Source organism: Mirounga angustirostris, unplaced genomic scaffold (genome assembly GCF_029215605.1).
Source record: "Mirounga angustirostris isolate CCGP_5_RB_7025 unplaced genomic scaffold, mMirAng1.0.hap1 SCAF_11, whole genome shotgun sequence".
NCBI classification, from domain to species: domain Eukaryota; kingdom Metazoa; phylum Chordata; class Mammalia; order Carnivora; family Phocidae; genus Mirounga; species Mirounga angustirostris.
In genome coordinates, this window is record NW_026991719.1 from 96,437,773 (window position 1) to 96,460,356 (window position 22,584).

General features: G+C 40.6%; 1 protein-coding gene across 3 annotated transcripts in view; it reads left to right on the plus strand.

Moving 5' to 3' along the window:
- The window catches only part of DOCK11 (dedicator of cytokinesis 11), a 192,094-nt gene extending 170,355 nt beyond the window's left edge, over nt 1–21,739 (plus strand). For 2 of the 3 annotated variants that reach the window (XM_064574498.1, XM_064574499.1), the window contains 7 exons: nt 897–1,010; nt 1,406–1,552; nt 10,963–11,173; nt 11,557–11,747; nt 12,509–12,609; nt 13,950–14,088; nt 17,836–21,739. In XM_064574498.1, the coding sequence (XP_064430568.1) occupies nt 897–1,010; nt 1,406–1,552; nt 10,963–11,173; nt 11,557–11,747; nt 12,509–12,609; nt 13,950–14,088; nt 17,836–17,958 (1,026 nt within the window). In that variant the 3' untranslated portion in view covers nt 17,959–21,739. Of the gene's footprint in view, nt 1–896; nt 1,011–1,405; nt 1,553–10,962; nt 11,174–11,556; nt 11,748–12,508; nt 12,610–13,949; nt 14,089–14,319; nt 14,381–17,835 lie in introns of all 3 variants that reach the window. The other variant, XM_064574500.1, reaches the window with a different exon arrangement.
- Nucleotides 21,740–22,584: the final 845 nt, after the last annotated feature.

Genomic DNA, 22,584 nt, shown 5'->3' on the forward strand with positions numbered 1-22,584 from the left:
TTTCTATGTGCTTGTTAGCCATTTGCGTGTCTTCTTTGGAGAAATGTCCATTCAAGACCTTGGCCCATTTTTAAATTGGGTTGTTGGTCTTTTTGTTGTTGAGTTGTGAGAGTTCTTTTTTTGTTAAGATTTTTTTTTTAAAGATTTTATTTAGAGAGAGAGAACATGAGCATGAGCGGAGGGAGGGGCAGAGGGAGAGGGAGAAGCAGACTCCCCGCTGAGCATGGAGCCCGACAAGGGGCTCGATCCCATGACCCTGAGCCGAAATCAAGAGTTGGACGCCCAACCGACTGAGCCACCCAGGTGCCCCTGAGAGTTCTTTATGTTTTCTGATAGTACACCTTTATCACATCTGTAATTGGCAAATATTTTATCCCATTTTATAGGTTGTCTTTTCACATTCTTAATAATGTGAAAATAACCTACTCCCTTTTTCTGGGTGCTCTTTGAAAACTTCTGTAAGCTTGTATAAAAGCAGTCCTCACTGAGGCATATACTCATTTTTATATCTGCTTTTTTTATTTTAATTTAAAATTTTAAGATTATTTGAGAGAGAGAACGTGAGTGGCAGGGAGGGGCAGAGGGCAGAGGGAGAAGCAGACTCCCCTCTGAGCGGGGAGCCCTATGCAGGGCTCAATCCTATGACCCCAAGATCATGACCTGAGCTGAAGGCAGACGCTTAACCGACTGAGCCACCCAGGCGCCCCTCTACCCTTAGACAACATGGTTGAGGAATTTTGTCTAATTGTGACAAAGGGGCAGGGACCCCAACAAAACCATTTTGAAAAGGAAATAGCATTGCTTCCCCAAACCTCCCCCCCAACCCAGTGCATGTATCTTAGCCATTTAGTAATGAACCAAAAGACAAAGCTGATTTGTATATTTTCCTTTTTCAGAAACTTACTCAAGTTTATAGAACTCTTCATGGAGCTTACACAAAAGTTCTAGAGGTTATGCATACAAAAAAAAGACTTTTAGGAACTTTCTTCAGAGTTGCCTTTTATGGCCAAGTAAGTATACTTCCGTTCATAAAGTTGTTTTTCTTTTTAAACATTCACCTTTGAATTATTAGATTGCTCTAGCCGCGGGTACTGGTTCTTGGAGTGTGTCTAGATAGAGGGCTGATCACAGCAGGCCAGGAGGCTCTGTAAGTGTAAAGTTCACTTTGGTTTCCATATCTAAATCCATTAGGTCAGAGTACAACATAGAAGATTTGTCCCTATGATGGCGAATTTGAAAATTCTTACTTATTTGAAGTTAAAAGAGTGAATACACGCCACGTTGCTTTCAGTACTATTTAAAATGTATTTCAAATATATTATTGCTAGCTATTTTGTACACTTTCTTTAAGTGCTGTGCTTGCTCAGACTATTTATAAGTGATGGTGTGTTTCACTCTACAATAGTCTTTCTTTGAAGAAGAAGATGGGAAGGAGTACATCTATAAAGAACCAAAGCTCACCGGCCTCTCAGAGATTTCCCTGAGACTTGTGAAACTTTATGGTGAAAAATTTGGCACAGAGAATGTTAAAATAATTCAGGATTCTGACAAGGTAACATATACCCTGCATTTCGAAATCATTGTTTGTGAGTTCCAAACGTGGTACACTGCTGACTTTTTCCTTTTTCAGCTGGTGGGGAAGAAGTATGGAAATAGAGCCTGTCCAGATAGTGAAAGAAAGGATGGGGGTTTTGGAGTCAGAGCAGGATTCAAATCTCCATTCTCTCTCTCTCTTTTTTTTTAAAGATTTTTATTTATTTATTTATTTATTTATTTATTTATTCATTCATTCATTCATTCATTCATTCATTCATTTATTTATTTGAGCATGAGAGAGAGATTACGAGCAAGGGGCTCCATCCCAGGACTCTGGGATCACAACCTGAGCCGAAGGCAGATGCTTCACCGACTGAGCCACCCAGGTGCCCCAAATCTCCATTCTCTTGCCATTTGCTAGCTAGGTGACCATAGGGAAGTTACTTAACTTCTCTTGTGCCTCATCTTTCTCGTTAGTAAAATGGAGATAATAGTGCATTTCCTTCTAAGCTATCCTTAGTTCAGTAGTTACATGTGCAATGAAGTAAGTTTAGGAGAGATCCCTTGGCCTTGCTCTGAAGGTTACCCATCCCACCAGGCCCTGCCAGGCCAGGATGAAAAAGGTTCCAGCAAGAGAGGCTCTTTCCTAGAGATGCATCGTGTCCCGTAGGCGACATTTGCGGAAAGCACAGTAGGAATGCCTGACCGTTCCTAGTCGCCATAGATGTGCCCAGAATGAGAGCTGGTGGTTAGGGCAGTGCGGGATCTGCAGGCCACAGCGATATTTATGGAGCGACGAGGGTGCAGGCGACTTAGCAGCTAATAGACAGTGTCGCTAGAGCGAAAAGCTCCCGGCCATAGTAAAGACACTTCACGGTCCGTCATGAAAATGATCTCTTCACTTTGTAGACTTAGCTCGTCTCCCACGGAGATGGTTTTACCTTGACTCTGTGCCCGAGACATTTAAAAGTAGATATGCTGGGCGCCTGGGTGGCTCAGTTGGTGAAGCAACTGCCTTCGACTCAGGTCATGATCCTGGAGTCCCTGGATCAAGTCCCGCATCGGGCTCCCTGCTCGGCGAGGGGTCTGCTTCTCCCTCTGACCCTCCCCCCTCTCATGTGCTCTCTCTCTCTCTCATTCTGTCTCAAATAAATAAATAAAATCTTTAAAAAAAAATAAAAAGTAGATATGCTGGTGGGTTCCAAATTCATTAATATTTGGCACCAGCCCTCTACTTCCTTCTTTATCAGTGTCACTATTTTGTGTTGTTTTATTCAGTTAAGACAACAGAAGATTTTACCTCCCTGTAGCCAGATAGTTTCAGGCTCGTTGCCACACGACTGATACTATAAATGGGAAGTTAATGGAAAGCCAGGCTTGCTGAGCAACACGCAGTTTTCTGCTTTATTTTGCCCCTGAACACTCGGCGAGCCGGTGCTAGGGACCGACCACTCTCAGGCAGGTGGACTCCTGGCATTATTTGTATGCACAATATGTGAGTCATTCTCCATTGGCAACAGACATCATAAGCACTTGCTACTTTGAAAGTCCTTATTTCTTTCTTAATGTGTGCAAATTAAGATTAAAAACACTCTTCTATCTTGCCAAAGAACAAAATCTGCTTAAGGACACAGTTCGAAGAGCCGCTTGGCAATATTTTCCAATATTTTAAACATACATTTCCCTGGACCCAACAATTTCACATTTAAGGGGTTTTTTTTTAAAAGGTGGGGGAGGACAGAGGGGGAGGACAGAGGGAGAGGGAGAGAGAATCTGAAGCAGGCTCCATGCCCCCAGCATGGAGACCAATCCGGGGCTCGCTCTCACTACCCTGAGATCATGACCTGAGGCTAAATCCAAAGTCAGACGCTTAACCCATGGAGCCACCCAGGCGCCTCTCGTGTTTAGGATTTTATTCTGTAGGTGTACACTACGATAAAGATGGATGATGAAAGGTGTTCATTGCTGCAAAGTTTATATAGCAACCTGGAAGCAATCTCAATGTCCATATGGCTAAAGAAACGGTGTTATCCACACGATGGATATAGTAACCTATGTGTTAAAAAAAATTGACATAGATTTAGAAGTGTTGATTTGAACCTGTTAAGATATATATATATTTTTTTAAGATTTTATTTATTTATTTGACAGAGAGAGACACAGCGAGAGCAGGAACTCAAGCAGGGGGAGAGGGAGAGGGAGAAGCAGGCTTCCCGCGGAGCAGGGAGCCCGATGCGGGGCTCGATCCCAGGACCCTGGGATCATGACCTGAGCTGAGGGCAGACACTTAATGACTGAGCCACCCAGGCGCCCCTGTTAAGATATATTATTGAGGGGGGAAAAGTGAGGTGCAGGAAATCATGGATAGGATGATCACATTGGTGTAAAAATTGATATTCACAATAACTTGTATATGCTTAGGAAATTTCAGGAATGATACATACAAAATTGTTAACCATGCTTACCCCTGAGAAGAGGGACTAAAGTCTTACATGGCAAGAAATTGTTGACTTTTCATGTATACCCTTGGGTACAGTTTGAACGTTTTACCATATACATATTTTACTTTTATAAGGTTAAAATCAGGCTTGACCTCTTTTTTATTTCCCTGCTATATTTTGTCTTAGCCTAGATAATTACCTCAGCCATCTCCTGAGGGCCCTTAAGAGAAATCTCACTTTTTTTTTTTCCCCCTGAGTCTAGTTGACACACAATGTTACATTTGTTTTAGGTGCCCAACATAGTGATTCAACAAGTTTATACCTTAATGCTGTGCTCAGTTGCAGCCCCCACCTGTCACCATACAATGCTATTACGGTATCATTGACTATATTCCCTATGCTGTACCTTTTATTCCCATGACTTATTCATTCCATAACTGGAAGCCTGTACCTCCTTCTCTCCTTCACCCATTTTGCCCATCCCCTACCCCTCCTCCCCTCTGGTAACCATCAGTTTGTTCTTTTTGTTAAAGATTTGTTTATTTATTTATTTATTTATTTATTTGAGAGAGAGAGAGCACACAGAGGGAGAGGAAGAGGCAGACTCCCTGCCAAGCAAGGAGCCCGACACAGGGCCCGATCCCAGGACCCTGGGATCATGACCCAAGCCGAAGGCAGACGCTTAACCGACTGAGCCACCCAGGCGCCCCCTGTTTGTTCTCTGTAGAGAAATCTAGCTATTTACTAGGAGAGAAAAGAAGGTTAAAGCTTCTGGAGAAATAGGCTTTTAGATTTTTATGTAAGATCAAATAGAATGGGTTTGGAGAAGTTAAGAGATGCTAAGAAAATTTCTATCACCTAGCCATCCTCCAGTTTCTGTGGAGAAAAAAAGGATATAGAGACTGTTCCCCAAGAGGTTTTTGTTGTCTTTTTTTGATTGTTTGTTTCAATTTTTGTTTTCTACACCAAACACGAAAAAGGCCTATCATAAATTGCAGTGACATTGACAAAGTCACCAACAGCCAAGGCCCAAGTCAGAGTGAGTTGGGAGAACACTGAAAGAGGGGCCTGGGCATAGTTTCAGGTTAGTGGGGAGACTGATGGAGGGGAGGGTATCCAGGGCCCACAGATGGAATGTCCAGCAGGGACAGCTCTGAGATTCGCTTCCAGCAGGGTAGCTTCTTAACATGGAATTTTGGCTCTTCGTGAAATGGTCCATAACTACCATAATTTCTGTCTCTGGAAGAGAACCATTCTGCTTTCCTGTGGTCCCTTTGGAGGACCAGAGGACCTAAGATAGGATTAATGTCATCAAGAGTGCCCACTCTTAGAATGTCAGTCACTTCTTGTGGATGTACAAATTGGTAAGCTTTTCTGTAGGGTAACTGTGTCGTATATATCAAAATCCTTAGTACCATGTAAATCTAACAAAGCAACTTCTAGTAATTTACGCTGCGGAATAAATCAGAAAATCATGCACATAGTTTTAAATGTAAGGATGTTCATCAGAGTACTACTTGCAATTGCAAAACATTGAGAAACAACCTAAGACTCTATTGATGAGGGACTGATCCAATAAATAGTGTCTATCCATATATCCATTCAAAGTCATGTTAATGACCAGGGCGCTTGGGTGGCTCACTTGGTTAAGCATCTGCCTTTGGCTCGGGTCATGATCCCAGGGTCCTGGGATCAAGCCCCGTGTTGGGCTCCCTGCTCAGTGGGGAGTCTGCTTCTCCCTCTCCCTCTGCCCCTCCCCCCTGCTTGTGCTCTCTCTCTCTCTCAAATAAATAAAATCTTTTTTTAAAAAAGTCATGCTAATGACCATATAGAACTATAATAGCTATGTTTTTTGTTAAACATAACATAAAATTTACTATTTTGACCATTTTTAGGTATACAGTTCAGTGGTGCTTCCAGCACCATCTTGGAAAAAAGCGGCAAAAATGGGCATTCTTGCTTTGTTCCTGATCTTAGAGGAAAAGCTTTCAGTCTTTCAGCATTGAGTATAATGTTCACTGTGGGTTTCTCATAGGGGCCCTTGATTGGATTGTGGAAATTCCCTTCTGTTCCTGGTTTGTTGAGTATTTTTTTTTTTAAAGATTTTATTTATTTATTTGACAGAGACAGCGAGAGAGGGAACACAAGTAGGGGGAGTGGGAGAGGGAGAAGCAGGCTTCCCGCTGAGCAGGGAGCCTGATGCGGGGCTCGATCCCAGGACCCTGGGATCATGACCTGAGCTGAAGGCAGCCGCTTAACCGACTGAGCCACCCAGGGGCCCCGAGTATTATGAGAGATGTTGAGTTTTGTCAAATGCTTTTGCTGTGTCAATTGGGATGATCATGTAGGTTTTTTCCCCTTCTTTCTGTTTATGTGGTGTATTACATTGGTTGATTTTTATATGTTGAACCATCCTTGCTTTCCAGGAATAAATCCTACTTGGTCATGGCATATAATCCTTTTAATATGCTGCTGAATTCTATTTGCCAGTATTCTGTTGAGGATTTTTGCATCAATGTTCATAAGGGGTACTGGGGTAGTTTTTTCGTACTGTCTTTGTCTGGCTTTGGTTTCAGGGTAATGTTGACATTATAGAATAAGTCAGGGTGTGTTCCCTCCCCTTCAGTTTTTCAGAAGAGTTTGAGAAGGATTGAGGTTAGTTCTTCTTTAAGTGTTTTGTAGGCTTTACCAGTGAAGACATCAGGTCCAGAGCTTTTCTTCATCAGAAATTTTTTAAAATATTTTATTTATGTATTTATTGGAGAGAGAGAGAACAGGGGGAGGGACAGAGGGACAGAATCTCAAACAAACTCTGCACTGAGTGCAGAGCCTGACGTGGGGCTCAATCCCAGGACCCTGAGATCATGACCTGAGCCGAAATCAAGAGTCGGATGCTCAACTGACTGAGCTACGCAGGCACCCCAGAAATTTTTTTTTTTTTAGGTAGGCTCCAGCATGGAGCCTGACATGGGGCTCGAACTCACAATGATGAGATCAAGACTTGAGCTGAAATCAAGAGTCAACCGACTGAGCCACCTGGGGGGTCCCAACAGAAAATTTTTGATTACTAATTCAAACTCCTTACTAGCTATAGATCTATTCAGATTTTTCTATTTTTTTTTTTCATGGTTTAGTCTTGGGAGGCTTTGTGTTTCTAGGAATTTATTCATTTCATCTAGGTTATCTAATTTGTTGGCATACAGTTGCTCATAGTACTCTCCTATAATCCTTTTTATTTCTAGAGAATTGGTAGTAATGTCCTCATTTTAATTTCTGATTTTAGTAATTTTGAGTGTTCTTTTTTTCTTAGTCCATCTAGTTAAAGATTTGTCAATTTCACTGATCTTTTCAAAGAACCAAGCTTTGGTTTCATTGCTTTTCTCTATTTTTCTATTCTCTATTTCATTTATCTCTGCTTAATCTTTATTTCCTTCCTTCTGCTAGCTTTGGGTTTAGCTCCTCTCTTTCTAGTTCCTTAAGTTGTAAAATTATGTTGTTGAATTGAGATCTTTCCCATTTTTTAATGTTGTGTTTATCACTATAAATCTCCTTAGCACTGCTTTTGCTGTGTCCTATAAGTTTTGGTATGTTGTGATTTTGTTTTTGTTAATTTCTAAGTATTTTCTAATTTCCCTTGTGATTTTTTTCTTTGAACCATTGATTTTCTTAAGTGTTTAATTTCCACAGATTTATAAATTTTCCCATTTTACTTCTGTTATTGATTTCTAACTTTATCCCACTGTGGTCAGAGAAAATACTTTGTATGGTATCTGTCTTCTTAAATCTTTTGAGACTTAATTTGTGGCCTAACATGCAGTCTATCCTGGAAAATGTCCCATGTGCACTTGAGAAGAAAACATACTGTTGTTGGGTAGAGTATTCTGTATATGTCTGTGAGATGTAGTTGGTTTGTTGTGTTCTTTAAGTCCTCTATTTCCTTCCTTCCTTCAGTCTGCTTGCAGTATCTAGTATTGAGAGTGGGGTATTAAAGTCTCCATGTATTATTGTAAAACTGTTTCTCCTTTGAGCTCTGTCAATTTTTGCTTTTTACATATATTTTTAAATATTTATTTATTTGACAGAGAGAGACAGTGAGAGAGGGAACACAAGCAGGGGGAGTGGGAGAGGGAGAAGCAGGCTTCCCGCGGAGCAGGGAGCCAGATGCGGGGCTCGATCCCAGGACCCTGGGATCATGAACTGAGCTGAAGGCAGACGCTTAACGACTGAGCCACCCAGGCACCCCTGCTTTATATAGTTTGATGGTCTGTTACTGGGTGTGTAGATGTTTATGATTGTTTTATCTTCTTGCTGTGTACTGCATCTTTTATCAATATACAGTGTCCTTTTTTGTCTGTTGTGACCTGTTAAAACTTTTAAGTCTATTTTGTTCAATATTAGTATATCCACCCCTGCTCTCTTTGGTTACTATATGCATGGAATATCTTTTTCTGTTTTTCATTTTCAGCCCATGTGTGTCTTTGGATCTAAAATAAATCTCTTGTAGACTGCATATAGTTGGATCATAATTTTTTATCCATTCTACAAATCTCTTTTGATTACCCTTTAATCCATTCACATTTCAAGTAATTACTGATAAGGAGAGACTTCTTTTATTCTGCTATTTGTTTTCTTATGTGCCTTAGAGCTCTTTTGTCTCTCATTTTTTGCATTACTGTTTTCTTTCTGTTTAATTAATTTTTATAGTGGAATAGTTAAATTTGTTTCCATTTCCTTTTGACTGTATTCTTCAACTCTATTTTTGTGGTTTTCATGGGGATTATATTTAACATCCTAAAGTTATAACCCTCTAATTTGAATTTATACCTGTCCAACTTCAATAACATACAAAACATCTGCTTCTTTAACAGTCCCATCCCTACCACTTTCAGTTCTTGATGTTGTAGAACTACATCTTTATACATTGTGTGTCCAAAAAAATAAGCTAATAATTTTTAATACATTTAGTCTCTTATGTAGAAAACAAAATTATTACATGTGATGAGTCACTTCTCTCTTGATTCTTTCAAAATTCTCTTTTGTCTTTGACTTTTGACAGTTTGATTTTAATGTGGTTGAGTGTGGGTCTCTTTGACTTACCCTACTTAGAATCTTTTGGTCTTCTTGGACATTTATAGTCATGCCTTTTCTCAAATTTGGGAAGTTTTCACCCATTATTTCTTCAAATATTATCTCTGCCCCTCTCCATCTCTTCTCCTTTCAGGGACTCCTATAATGTGCATGTTGGTCCACTGGGTGATGTTCCACATGATTGTTATATTTCGAGTTCCCTATTACTTCTGTCCGTTCAAATCTGCCTTTGAATCCCTCTAGTGAATTTTCATTTTACTTATATTTTTCAGCTCCAAAAATTTGTTTGGTTTCTTTTTAGGTTTTCTACCCCTTCGTTGATACTGACATTTGTCCATACATTGTTTTCTTGACTTTCTCCACATCTCCCTTTAGTTCTTTGATCAAGAGAGTTGTTTTAAAGTCTTTTTCTGGTAGGTCTACTATCAGGTCTTTTTGGGGGGCAAGTTTCCATTGGGTTGTTTTTCTCCTTTGAATGTGCCATGCTTTCCTGTTTCTTTATATGCCTTGTGATTTTTTATTGTTGTTGAAAACTGGACATTTCAATCTGATACTGTGGTCATTCTAGAAATCAGATTCTCCCCCTTGCCCAGGATTTGCTGGGTTTTGTTTTTAATTATCATAGTCTGTCTCTGTGCCATGGATCAGCCTGAGGTATAAATTTAGGGTCTTCTCAGGTCTTTTCTGAACCCGCTCCTTCCCCTGGGCATGCATGGTGAGTTTCCAATTTCCTTCCTATATACTGTTGCTTTTGAGTGTCCTTGTCTTCAGTGTCTGGCTCCCAAGAGGGGAAAAAGAAAAAGAAAGGGGAGAGATCTTTTAAGTCCCCTGGAAGTCACTTCAGCCAGGGGCAGGGAGGTACAACAAAAATGGCCACAGCAGGGGCACCTGGGTGACTCAGTCAGTTAAGCATCTGATCTGCCTTCAGCTTGGGTCATGATCCCAGATCCTGGGATCGAGCCTTGCATGGGGCTCTTTGCTCAGTGGGGAGCCTGCTTCCCCCCGCCACCCGCTCTGCCTGCCGCCCCCCACCCCCCGCTTGTGCTCTCTCTCTCTTTCTCCCTCTGTCAAATAAATAAATAAAGTCTTTTTTTTAGAAAGTTTAAAAAAAATGGCTACAGCCTCTTTGTACCTCTATGGTCAGAAACAGCAGTCAGAGCACAGATCCCCAGTATTTGGAAGACAGGATCCTTCTTGCCCATCCTGGCTCCTGCAAGCTGTTCCAGGAACATGTGCACAGCTGCCTGCCATGGGGCTGAGGGGTAGGATAAGAGTAGCTGCCATTGCGCCAAGAGATGAAACCGACCGGAATCAAAATTACCTGCAATTTTCTGTCCCAGTCTTCCCCTGCAAGTTGCAAGCTTTCAGTAGACACCAGAGTGCCAAAACAGATCAGACAGATTCTGCCAGTGTAAATGTTGGCTAGGTAGGAAGGTAAATTTCTGGTGCTCTACCACCTTCTCAGAATCCTCTCCATAATATGTTTTTATCGAGGTAGAATTCAAATGTACAGTTAACCTTTTAAATATATTTTTAAAGAATCAGATTATACAACAGTGTTTAGTATGACCTCAGCTTTGTAAATAATATGTGCCTAGAGAAAAGATTGGAAGGAAATATGTGAAAATGTGAATAATGGTCCTTGCCGAGTGGTAGGATTGCGATTTGTGTTTTCTTCCCCCATTCCTATAATTTCCGAATAGGTTTCTGTAACTTCTTTATAATCAGAAGGACACGATCCTTAAAAAAAGAAAAAAGCTCCCCTCTGGGTGTGCATTCAGCTGGGAACACAATCATAATGGCAACGTTCCTCAGTTGATCTCAAGGGAGTTAATGGCTTACCTGTTCCCCCTCTTCTCTTCCACTGAATAAAACCCAAAACTTTCTTACTTTATAGGTGAATGCCAAAGAGCTCGATCCAAAATATGCTCATATCCAAGTCACTTACGTGAAGCCCTACTTTGATGACAAAGAACTCACAGAAAGAAAGACCGAGTTTGAAAGAAACCATAATATCAACAGATTTGTTTTTGAAGCTCCTTATACATTATCCGGCAAAAAGCAAGGTTGCGTAGAAGAACAATGCAAACGCCGCACAATCTTGACGAGTAAGTAGGACTTTGCATGATAACCTTCTGTTTGGCTTGGTTCTTTTTGATACACACAAGTAGCAGGTGGCAAGCAGGAAGACGTAAGCTGCAGTTTTAATCCTGCGTTGTTCTGCTATTTACCCACGAGCTTGCACAAACACGGCAACATTATATACCATAGTCACCCCATATGTAATTCGTGACTGATTGCTCCAGGGTGTCCCATAAAGAGAATTTTCCCCTCAATCCTGAACTAATAAGGTGCTTTCTGGTACCCTAGGGTGTTTTCTAGAGAATGCATGATGGGGGCAATTAAGCAGAGTGGAGCTTTTCCTTTGATTTGGCTGTTTGCACGAATGATTTTTTTCCAAGATAACAAATCAGTGTGAACCTTTTAACAGCTTCCAACTCCTTTCCATATGTGAAGAAGAGGATCCCTATAAACTATGAGCAGCAGATTAATTTAAAGCCCATCGATGTTGCTACTGATGAAATCAAAGATAAAACGGCAGAGCTGAAAAAACTTTGCTCTTCTGCTGACGTGGACATGATTCAGCTCCAGCTGAAATTGCAGGGCTGCGTCTCAGTGCAGGTATTTGGTTGCTGAAGGGGTCCTGAACGGTCCCTGATGTTCTTGCTTTCATAAGGGCACGGAGCAAGCATGAATTGCAATTGTGTAATCTGCTTGAGCACTGTTCTTGGTGAACTGAAAGAAATTAGGCTCAGACGTGTCCATCAATTTTGCATTATGGCAGAAGACTTTAACATAAACCCCTGAGACAGTAGCCACGCTCTGTACTTCCATAGCTAAAATTCATTAAGTAACTTGTTTGAATACCATCTTTGCAGATTATTTGCTTTAGTCATTGTTTTTCAAGTAAACTTCTAGTAAGAATAGTAAATATGGTCCTTGGGTAGAGATTTTTAATGTATTTAGGGTTTTTTAAAAAAATTATTATTTTTTTAAAATATTTTATTTATTTGAGAGAGAGATAGTGAGAGAGATCACGAGCAGGAAGGAGAGGGAGAAGCAGACTCCCCGCTGAGCAGGGAGCCTGGACACGGGGCTCGATCCCAGGACCCTGGGATCATGACCGGAGCTGAAGGCAGACGCTTAACCGACTGAGCCACCCAGGGGCCCTAGGGTTTGTTTGGGTTTTTCTAGAGATGATGCAGGGGCACCTCTTGCAAGTCTTGATCTCAGGGTTGTGAGTTTGAGCCCCACGTTGGGAGTAGAGGTTACTTTAAAAAAATGAAATCTTAAAAAAATAATAAAAATAAAAAGAGAAAGGCAGAAATTACTTTTTGATTACATTCTAACAACTCTCTCATTTTTCCCCCTTTGTACTTTAGGTAAATGCTGGTCCATTAGCATACGCAAGGGCTTTCTTAAATGATAGCCAAGCTAGCAAGTATCCACCTAAGAAAGTAAATGAGTTGAAAGACATGTTTAGGTAAGTGCTGTGTCCTTTTCCCTTTAGACCTCTATCCTTTTACTCCCATTTTCTTCTTTAGAGAAACCAAAATATTCACTTAATAACATCCCTCCAAAAAAGACATTCTCCGTTCCCTTTTACAATATTTTAAGTGCCCTGCCAACAGTACTTTAAGTAGCGAGGAAATGCGCAATCTCTTTCTGGCTGCAGGACATTAACAATGAAATATGCCAATTTACCTAATTGCTTTGTTTAGCGCAGCACAAATGGAAGCCTACATTCCTTATGTGCTTTCCTCCTTTGCCTGATCGACTCCATCTTACAGCATTTCAAACCATTTAGGGTGGGAATAAAAGTCGAACTGGAAGGGTTGGATAGGCTTGCCCCCCTGTCCTGGGTTCTTACTTTCACTTGGGATTCTGCTGGTCCAGGGCACATGATCCCGTGGCTCGAGGGAGCATCCCTGTAAGCTAAGGCATGTCTGAACAGTCTTGCATTAGAAAACAATCTGTTTAATATATATAAAAAAAGTTCACATTCAGAAGAGAGACCGTTGAGTAAAATAGGCTAAGAGGGAAGATGATAACTCATCCACTCGTTTGCTCCCGACTTCATTTACTTTTCCTGTCTGTGTGTTAGCAACTGTTCCAGGCTGCAGAGTAACCAGCAGTCACTCATTCACCAATATTTATTAATGCCTGGTGTGTGCAGAAAGATTCTACTAGTTGCTATGACAGGGATGCAAACCAAATGGGGCAATGAGGTACTTTGTCCCCTAAGACCTACGCTCTAATTATGGACATCACACGCAAACGCATGAATGATGGACAAATGCTCTTACAATAAGTCATCAACTCTCTGTGACTTATTTATAACAAGAAGTCTGTACCTCTTAATCCCCTCCACCAATTTCACCCATTCCGCTCCCCGCCCCATCTATGTCCCCACTCCCAGCCCAGGGCAGATAATTCCTATCTATAACACCCAGCCCCGTACTGGGTACATAGTAGCCCCAAATAAATTATGTTCGAATGCATAACTCATTATCTACAGGTGCAAATTAACATCAGCACAACTTTAGCTGATTTGATATCATGTGGCTGAGCAAATAGTCTTTCTAGAAGGTCGATGTTTTGAGCCAGGTTTTAAAGGAGGTGAGAAACCAGAGGGAAAAGGTGAGAAAGAAAGGAAAGGTATTTCGGACTTAGGAAGTGGCATTAGCAAAGACACAGTGAGAAAATACAGGATTCCAGTCTTCCCTCTAGGCAAGCCGCGGTTAAAGTGAATATCCAATTGGTGGTCAGTGAGACTTTCTAGGAATAAATGATGAAACCCTTATCTTTGCTCTTTTTCCACAGGAAGTTCATACAGGCATGCAGCATGGCACTTGAACTAAATGAGCGGCTAATTAAAGAGGATCAAATTGAGTACCATGAAGGGCTCAAGTCAAATTTCAGAGACATGGTGAAAGAATTGTCTGACATTATCCATGAGCAGGCAAGTATTAGGGTAGTTGAAAATGAAAACATGATCTGGGGCCCCTGAAGTGTTACTTAGCCAAGTCTGTTCGTTCGAAATGCATTACCTTGAAATTACTCCGTCTGTGTTTTCAAGTTTGCTCCTATTATCTTTAATCGTTTAAATGATATAATGCAAATCGAATTTGGAATAATTATCTGAAGCAATTGCTAAAACAATTATCAGTAATAAGCCCATTTTGTTCTTTAGGCCGCAGTGCTATTAGAAGTAACTAGCTGAGCCAATCTAAATTGATCTACTGGAGACATGGGTAAGAGTCTCTCAAGAAGGGTCCTAAAGAAGTGAGATGATTGGCACAGGAGCCAAATCCCTAAAAGAATATCTCTATCTTGGCTGTAAGAAGCTATAGATTCTATCGTTTAGGTGAGACACTGAGGGGCTTCCAAAATTGGAGAAATGTCTTGGCATTTTCATCTATGACTGAGTGTTCATGACAATTGCAGCTAACTTAGTAAAGCCACAACCTGAAAAATATGGAAGCCAAGACCTGTTCACCACTGACAGCCACATTATGTCACAATCAGGTAGTTAGGACTTTCATAGGCCTGAGCCAGCCCCCAGTCCCCAGGCACCTCCGGGGACTTTTATACACCTGTTTGTCTTCAACCCGAGTACTCCTGGGTTATCCTGGTAAACTTCATTTTTATGCTGGAGTCCTGACCACTCTATACATGGATTGTCACTCAAGTATTTTAGGGTCTTCAACACGTTTATAAAAGTACCAGCACAATGGTCTAGTCCCTCAGCTACTGAGCCTATTAAGCTTCATTTCCTTACTAATGAAAACAGCCAATGAGATAAATACTTGCTTCAGAAACTCTTCAAACCCTGAATTTTGAAGAAAGCAAGGCTTTCTTCCGAGAGACAAGGATAACTACAACCCTTTAGAGAACACATTCTTAAAGCTCGTTCCAGAACCTTCTCTGTCCTGGTAGCTGCGTTTTAGCAATTGCTTGCTGTGGGAAATTTAGTTAGTTAGCACAAGGTTGCGCTGAATGACCAGGAGTCTCATTTTCCAACCATTGTCATCTTCTCAGCCTGAAGAAGTCAGCCAGCCAGACCTTCATCATCCCATTTGGTCAGTGAGACTGCTTACCCCCCACTTTCCTACCCGCCCGTTCTCCATGTCTGGGAATCTCGTTGGCCCGAGGAGTCCGGAATCAGTGTTCTAGTTCTCCTTTTTGCCATCTCTACTTCTATTAGCCCATTTAGGAAGGAGTACAAACTGTTCCAAGGCATCCCTCTGCTGTTCAGTGTTCAGAGATCCTTTTTTGTCTCCTTCCCAAAGCAGCCAGGTGATCAGGACTAGGAAGGTAGGAAATCATTCCACTTCCTTTGTTCCCTGTGTCTCGAGCTCAGCCCATGGGTAGTGGAGAGCCATATACCTTTCTGTGCCATCACTGCTCTGACGCAAGTAGATGATGTAATTTGTTCCTAGGAGCTGTCCAGTGTATGCGTTTCTATTCTTCATAATCCCTAGAAAATCAGCAAAAACTCCTTCACAAAAATACGACAACGACAGACGTTGTTTTAAGCCAATGTGTAGTGCGCTGCAATTATTCCATTTGCATGCAACTGCATGACGTAGCCTTAAACTCTAAAGTACTCAAATGGAAAACAAATTATTCAATTTACTGTTATTACAGTGATCAAGATACTTACAGCAGTCATTTTATAATGTTCTTCCCCTCTCCCCCAAAGTATGGATTTTGCAAATCTGCTGTCCCACTTCCCACCTGTCTCTCTCATTTGATTCCCATAAACTGTGGCTATTTTATTGAGTTGGAGAGACCAGTATTTTAGACCCTTGATATTATATATAGATAGGTAACCAAGAAAAATCTTAGTTTCTTTTTTAAATTTAATTTAATTTTATTTACATTCAATTAATTAACATATAGTTCATTATTATAATTAACATATAGTTCATTATTAGTTTCAGAGGTAGAGGTCCGTGATTCAGTTGCATATCATACCCAGTGCTCATTACATCATGTGCCCTCCTTAATGCCCATCACCCCATTTACCCCAGTCCCCCACCCCCCTCCCCCTCCAGCAACCCTCGGTTTGTTTCCTGTGGTTAAGAGTCTCTTTTGGCTTGTCTCCCTCTTTGATTTCGTCTTGTTTTATTGAAAAATCTTAAGTTTCTATTGGTTTATATTTATGCATGCTGTCCCGTCATAATGCATCGTATTTAGGTGTGCCCTAACTGTTGACTTTATAGTGAATTTTTATAATTTAACGTTTCCTATTAGATTCTCACAAAAGAGAGCCTTTTTTCAGTCCTACACTTTGAGATATGTTATTTCCCAAAGGAAAAGAAAATAATACAAAATAAGGTAAAATATAGCTGTAGAGTGCAATATAAATTATTCTCTTGTGCCCCATAAATGATTACTTGACAAAAGATATATGGCCTGGATATTCTTCACCCTCTTCAATGTAGTCTGTTATAGTATACCAAAATACACAGTTCTTTGTAAAACTTCTTCAAGCTTTTGACTTTTAAAAGGAGACTTAAATAAATAAAATCTTTAAAAAAATAAGAGGGGATTTATATTATCTTAAAATGATGAATTGCAGATTTCTTAATTAGATAGAGTTAGTGGTGGCCACTGTAGGGTCTGGTATGTTTTGTTTTCTACACAATGAGTCCCCTATTGTCTTGTCACATCTGACAGGTGTGGATAAACAATTAGTCATCTCTTAAACCCCTGCTTGGCTTCCAGATTCGTGTCATGAGTTACGATTTTTGTAAGAGGAAATTTCTCTATTACGGACTTTGTATAAGACCTAATTTGTAGCAACACAAATGATATGCCTCATTACTATCACCGTAGACCAGTTTGTGGGCTTAATACTGAAGTTTCAAAGCTAACTTGAGAACCAAGTATTGAAAGCTTGAGACCTAAGCTGGGATCATACAGTAAAGAGGTTGGATGTGATGTGTATGGTATTCTTTTCTTCCATTTTTTTTTTTTTTTTAAAGTAGGCTCCACACCCAATGTGGGGCTTGAACTTACGACCCCAAGACCAAGAGTCACATACTCTCCCAACTGGGCCAGTCAGGCACCCCTTCTTTTCTTCCATCTAATCAAGCATATTTGATCACACAAAATGGAAAGTTTTAAAAATATCTATACCAATATGAATATATATGTTTATATACTTATGGGATATAAAATTTACATGTTTTATGTGTGAAGTTCTTCATTTCCATGAAAAGCCTTCTGTATCAATTAGCTTATATAGTTCTAGTGGGTCTTTAGAATAGAAATATATACTTGTGACTTTATTTAAGAATATTTTCCAAGTCTCCAGGGAAGGAACATGGGTATCTGTGTGTTTGAAAAGCCCCACTGGTGATTCCAAGAACCACTGTTATGATCGTTCATTTAAAAAAAAAATTTTTTTAAGATTGCATTGCCTCTCCCTTTTTCTTGAATTTTGCATTTTACAATCTTTTGTTTTTCTTATTGAGTAACCAGATCTTTTCTGCTTTTTTGCTATGCTGCCTTTGTAATACAGCTTTGAAGACTTAAGTCGGTAATGTTATTCTTTGCTCTTTCTGTTTTATGTCATTTTAAATAGCTACGTGTCGGTGACAAATTGAAATATGCCTGTAATTTCATATACACATACTTTTTTGACAGCGGCTATTTTGCTTCATGATAAACATGCAGGTTTTTTTTTTCTTTGTTTTAGATACTACAAGAAGACACGATCCATTCCCCCTGGATGAGCAACACATTACATGTATTTTGTGCAATTAGTGGTACATCGAGCGACAGAGGTTATGGTTCCCCAAGATACACTGCTGAAATCTGAGGACGTGCAGATGCAAAGTGACAACGAGACTGACCTTTCTCAGGAATAATCGGAGCTGTGCAAATGTTAAAATTTAAAGATTTGATATACATGGAGTGTTTCTTCCTGACACCAAAATTTTCATGCTTTCAAACAGGGTGCTTACATATTTGTAAATATTTAAGCAACTTGAAAGTGCCTGGAAAATTGCACCACTGTGCTTGGTTTGTACTTTTTTAGGTAAATCTATATACGGAAAAGTAGAGCTCAAAAACATTAATTCAATTTGCTTAATTATTGCTTCAGATAATAATGGTACTGTGTAAAATTGTATAATGGAACACAATAAAAGGTAAAACTTATTTGTAATTAGAAGTGAAGGAAATAATACTTTGAACTTAGCATTTTTCTTGACAGGAAGCTCAATTCATGATCATACTGATCCTTGGAGAGAAAAAAAAAAGGATCAAATTTGCATAAAACACGGATATTCCAAATTGGGGAGGTAGTCTGAACTCCTGCCTGCTAGTAGTCAAGGCGAGGCTAAAGGAAACAAAAGGGTCATTTTAAAAGGAGGATTTCACAAGGAAAGGCAATACACAGAAATACCAAACTTACTGCTCCTTCAAGTTTTGAGCCAGTGATGCCAGGTGATCAAGTTGGTCTCTCTCTGCCTTCCAGGGCAAGGGATTCATATGTGACCTAGCTCTCCCTGGGAAGTGGCATTGGTTTGTTCCCAGAGCTTTCTGGGGCTATCCAGAAGGCCAAATAAAATAGTTCCGAGAATTTACAGTCAGTACATCCTATGCAACTTCAGAACTTTCAAAGTAGCAGAATCAGGGAGGTATTTACGTAATGACCATTTTTCTTTTCTGTGTACAAGATTAACAAGTACCTTGAGAGAAGTGGCTGGTTGCAGCATTTGGGGGGTTCAGGGGACGTACCCACTGCAGATCTGGCGACTGCTAGCTAGGGATTCCATTTCTAACTATGAAGACCTCTCAGACTACCTACATCATTCAGGAGCCGCCGAGGTGTAAAGAACTTTTTTTTTTTTTAAGATTTTTTTTTTTATTTATTTATTTGAGAGAGAGAGAATGAGAGAGAGAGCATGAGAGGGAGGAAGGCCAGAGGGAGAAGCAGACTCCCTGCTGAGCAGGGAGCCCGATGCGGGACTCGATCCGGGGACTCCAAGATCATGACCTGAGCCGAAGGCAGTCGCTTAACCAACTGAGCCACCCAGGCGCCCCAAGAACTTTTTTTTTTTAGCTTGAATTATCTGTATAATTTTGGCTGCCTTTCGTGTAAACTTTAAGTTCGAGACGTATTTTCCTTATAGAGTTTAGCCAGTTTTTCAGAGAGAAAAAAAAAAAAAGACACTGAAGTCTAAATGAATCACATGGAGACTTGGCTTTTTTAATGCTTTGTGACCAAGACATCTTAGAGATGATGCTCCTGGCTTGCCATTTTTCTTTACATGTCATCTTGAAGCTTTTAGGGGAGCATGACATTATTTATTGAAGGTTTAATTTTGTATTTTCACAGGGGATTCAGAAGTATTTCAGAAGCAGTTTGTAATTCCTTAATACCTTGGAGTAACCCTGTAGAGTTCATTTCCCCTTTGAAGTGATTAGGTGTGGTTTGGATGTGTAAGGAGCCATCACCTAGACCAGTTGCTGCTACCTGAGAATGAAGCATCCCGGGGAAACTGGAGTGCTCTTTAGTCGATAACTAGTCCCTCCGTGCCCCCCAGCACAGTGTTATGTACCGTGGGTACATTTTGGTCAAGTATAATAAGTGACCTCTGTGTTCAAGGAGCTTGCAACGTAGTGAAGGCAAGATGGACACAAAATTAAACATGATGCAAGAATTGACAACATAAGCCAAGAACAATTGTCTGGGAGCATCGCCAGGTGAAGGCCACTGTCCATAACTTGTATCACCTCCAAGGAATGAGAGGTCACTGGATTGTAGTGTTCAGGGATGGTTTCGTGGACGGAAGGGCATTCTGAACAGGCTTTCAAAAATGCGCGGGTATCCCAGGCAGGAGGAAGAGGGCGTGCAAAGGCACGAAATGAATTAGCAGAAGTTCAGGGGATGGCAAGGAGATGAGTTTTGTCCAAGAGAGTGGCAGATGACATAAATCTAGAATGAAAACTTGGCCCTAGGTGGCGGAAGGCCTTGAATGGCAGGCTAATCGTGTTTGGACTTTACTCGCTAAACATGGGGCAGCCAGGCAAAGGCATTTAGACAGAGAGATCACTTGATTAAATGTTACTTTTAGGTGTTTAATCCTTTGCGTTGCTGTCAGATGTTTTTGAGGCGGAGAGGGATGGAAATATGGGAACCGATTTACAGTAATCTAGCTCAGAGACCCTAACCCCCTAGATAAGAACAAGCATGGAGAAGAAACGCTAAGTACAAGAGACGTTCTGTGGAAAGCCTGGACCCGAGTTACTGATGACTCCGTGCCACCACATCTATGGACGAGAGTGGTATCATATTTATGGGATCTGCCTGCCTATATAAACATTGTAAACATCTTTTTAAAAAACGAAATAGAAAGCAGCAGTGGTGGCAACAGTCTTGGAACCTTGACCACCTTATCATAGAACTAGGGGTGACTCACTGGTTAATTAACAAACTAAATAGGTCAGCGTAACGAAAGGGAAGTGTTAAGGATAATTGTGTGTCCCGTGGCCAGTGGGTTCTCCAGGTCATGAGAGTTTCCCAACTCTTCAAAATATTAATAATATTAATAATCAGCTAAGTATTTTAGGTCCCTGACCCACAAAAAAAATGGCGGGCTCCCAGGGGGAATTAGATTCCAGCTGAACTGTGAAACGGTCGGTATAGCAGAAATGCATTCTTTGATGTGAATTAATCTGTAGAGGCTAAATCACTTCATGAATTTAGGTCCCTGACCCAGGCTTTTTACATATAAATACTAGTTGGATCTGACATGAAGAATCCGAGCGACATATTGGAAAAATAGGAGACACAATTTCACTAGGTTTCTCTCTCCAACTTTCAGACTAAGGGCAGCAAGCTGTAGAGGACGAGGTGGGCTAGACTTCCTCATATGCTGTGTCCAAACGCGCGTTCCTGGCTTCCTCCAGTGACAACCCAGAGAGACGAAAGTCGATGCAAATTTTCCTAGTAACCAGCCGGGCTCCCTTCAGCCTCAGTCTTGTGCTAAAAGTACACTACTTCAGCTATCAAAACACAAAGGGAAAGGAAGAGAATAAAAATAAATAAAAGTTGGTCGGGGATGGGGAGTGGGTTTGTGTAACAAGGCTCTTCCCCTATCCTGAGAGTTGGCCAATAAGAGTGCTTTGTTTATCTGGTTCCAATTATAATAAAGGTTTGGTTTTTTTTTTTCCCTACTCCCTAACCACATAATGGTCGCTCTCTAAGCATATGTATGTTTACCCAACTCCTGGTTGAAGTTGTGACTAAATTCAACAAAGAGTTTTGCCTCTGTGTATGGCATTTGAAGACTCACTCTGATATGTTTTTTCATCCCCATTTTTCCTCTTTATTGAGCTCTAATTCACATACCATACAAGTCACTCACTGAAAATGCATGAGTCAATGGTTTTTAGTATATTCAGAGTTGTGCAACTATCAGCACACTTAACTCTGGAGCATTTTATCACCCCAGAAAGAAACCCCATACATCTGAGCGGCCACTCCCCATTGCCTATGAATCACCCCCTTCCCGGCCCCTGACAACCACAAATCTACTTTCTGTATCTGGCTTTGCCTATTCTGGACATTTCATATAAATGGAATCCTACAATACGTGGCCTTTTGTGACTGTCTTCTTTCATTAACATGGCTTCAAGGTTCTTTCATGTTGTAGCATGGATCAGTCCTTCGTTCCTTTTTCAAGCTGTATAATACTCCTTTGTATGGATACACCACATTTTATCTGTTCATCAGTTGATGGACATCTGAGTTATTTCCATTTGGGGACTGTGATGAATGCTGTGAACACTTCTGTACAAGTTTTTGGGGAGACAGGCTTTCAGTTTTCTTGGGCATATACCGAAGAGGAGAATCACTGGGCCAGATGGCAACTCTCCATTTAACCTTTTGAAGAACTGCCAGACTGTCTTCTCCAGCAGGAGGTGTATAAGGGTTCCAGTTTCTCATTATTCCCTACAACACTTGCTATTATCTGCTGCTTTGATTATCACCTTCCCGATGGGTGTGAAGTGGTCTCTCATTCTGGTTTTCATTTGCACTTCCCTGATGGCTGATGATGTTGAGCATTCTTTCATGTGCTGATGGGCCATTTTGATATCCTCTCTGGAGCTGTGTCTATTCAGATCCTTTACCATTTTTTTTTTTTTTTTGAAAATTGGGTTATCTTTTTATTGTTAAGTCATAAGGGTTCTTTATATATGTTCTAGAGTCCCTTATCAGATCTAGGATTTCCATATAGCTCCAATTCTTGGGGCTGCCTTCCTACTTTCGTGATGGTGTGCTTTTTTTAAGTTTTTAATTTCGATGAAGTCCAATTTACTTCTGTTTTCTTTGGTTGCTTGGGCTTCGATGTTGTGTCTAAGAAGACTTTGCCTAAATCAAGGTCATAGAGATGTACACCTGTGTTTTCTTCGAGTTTGACAGTTTTAACTCTCA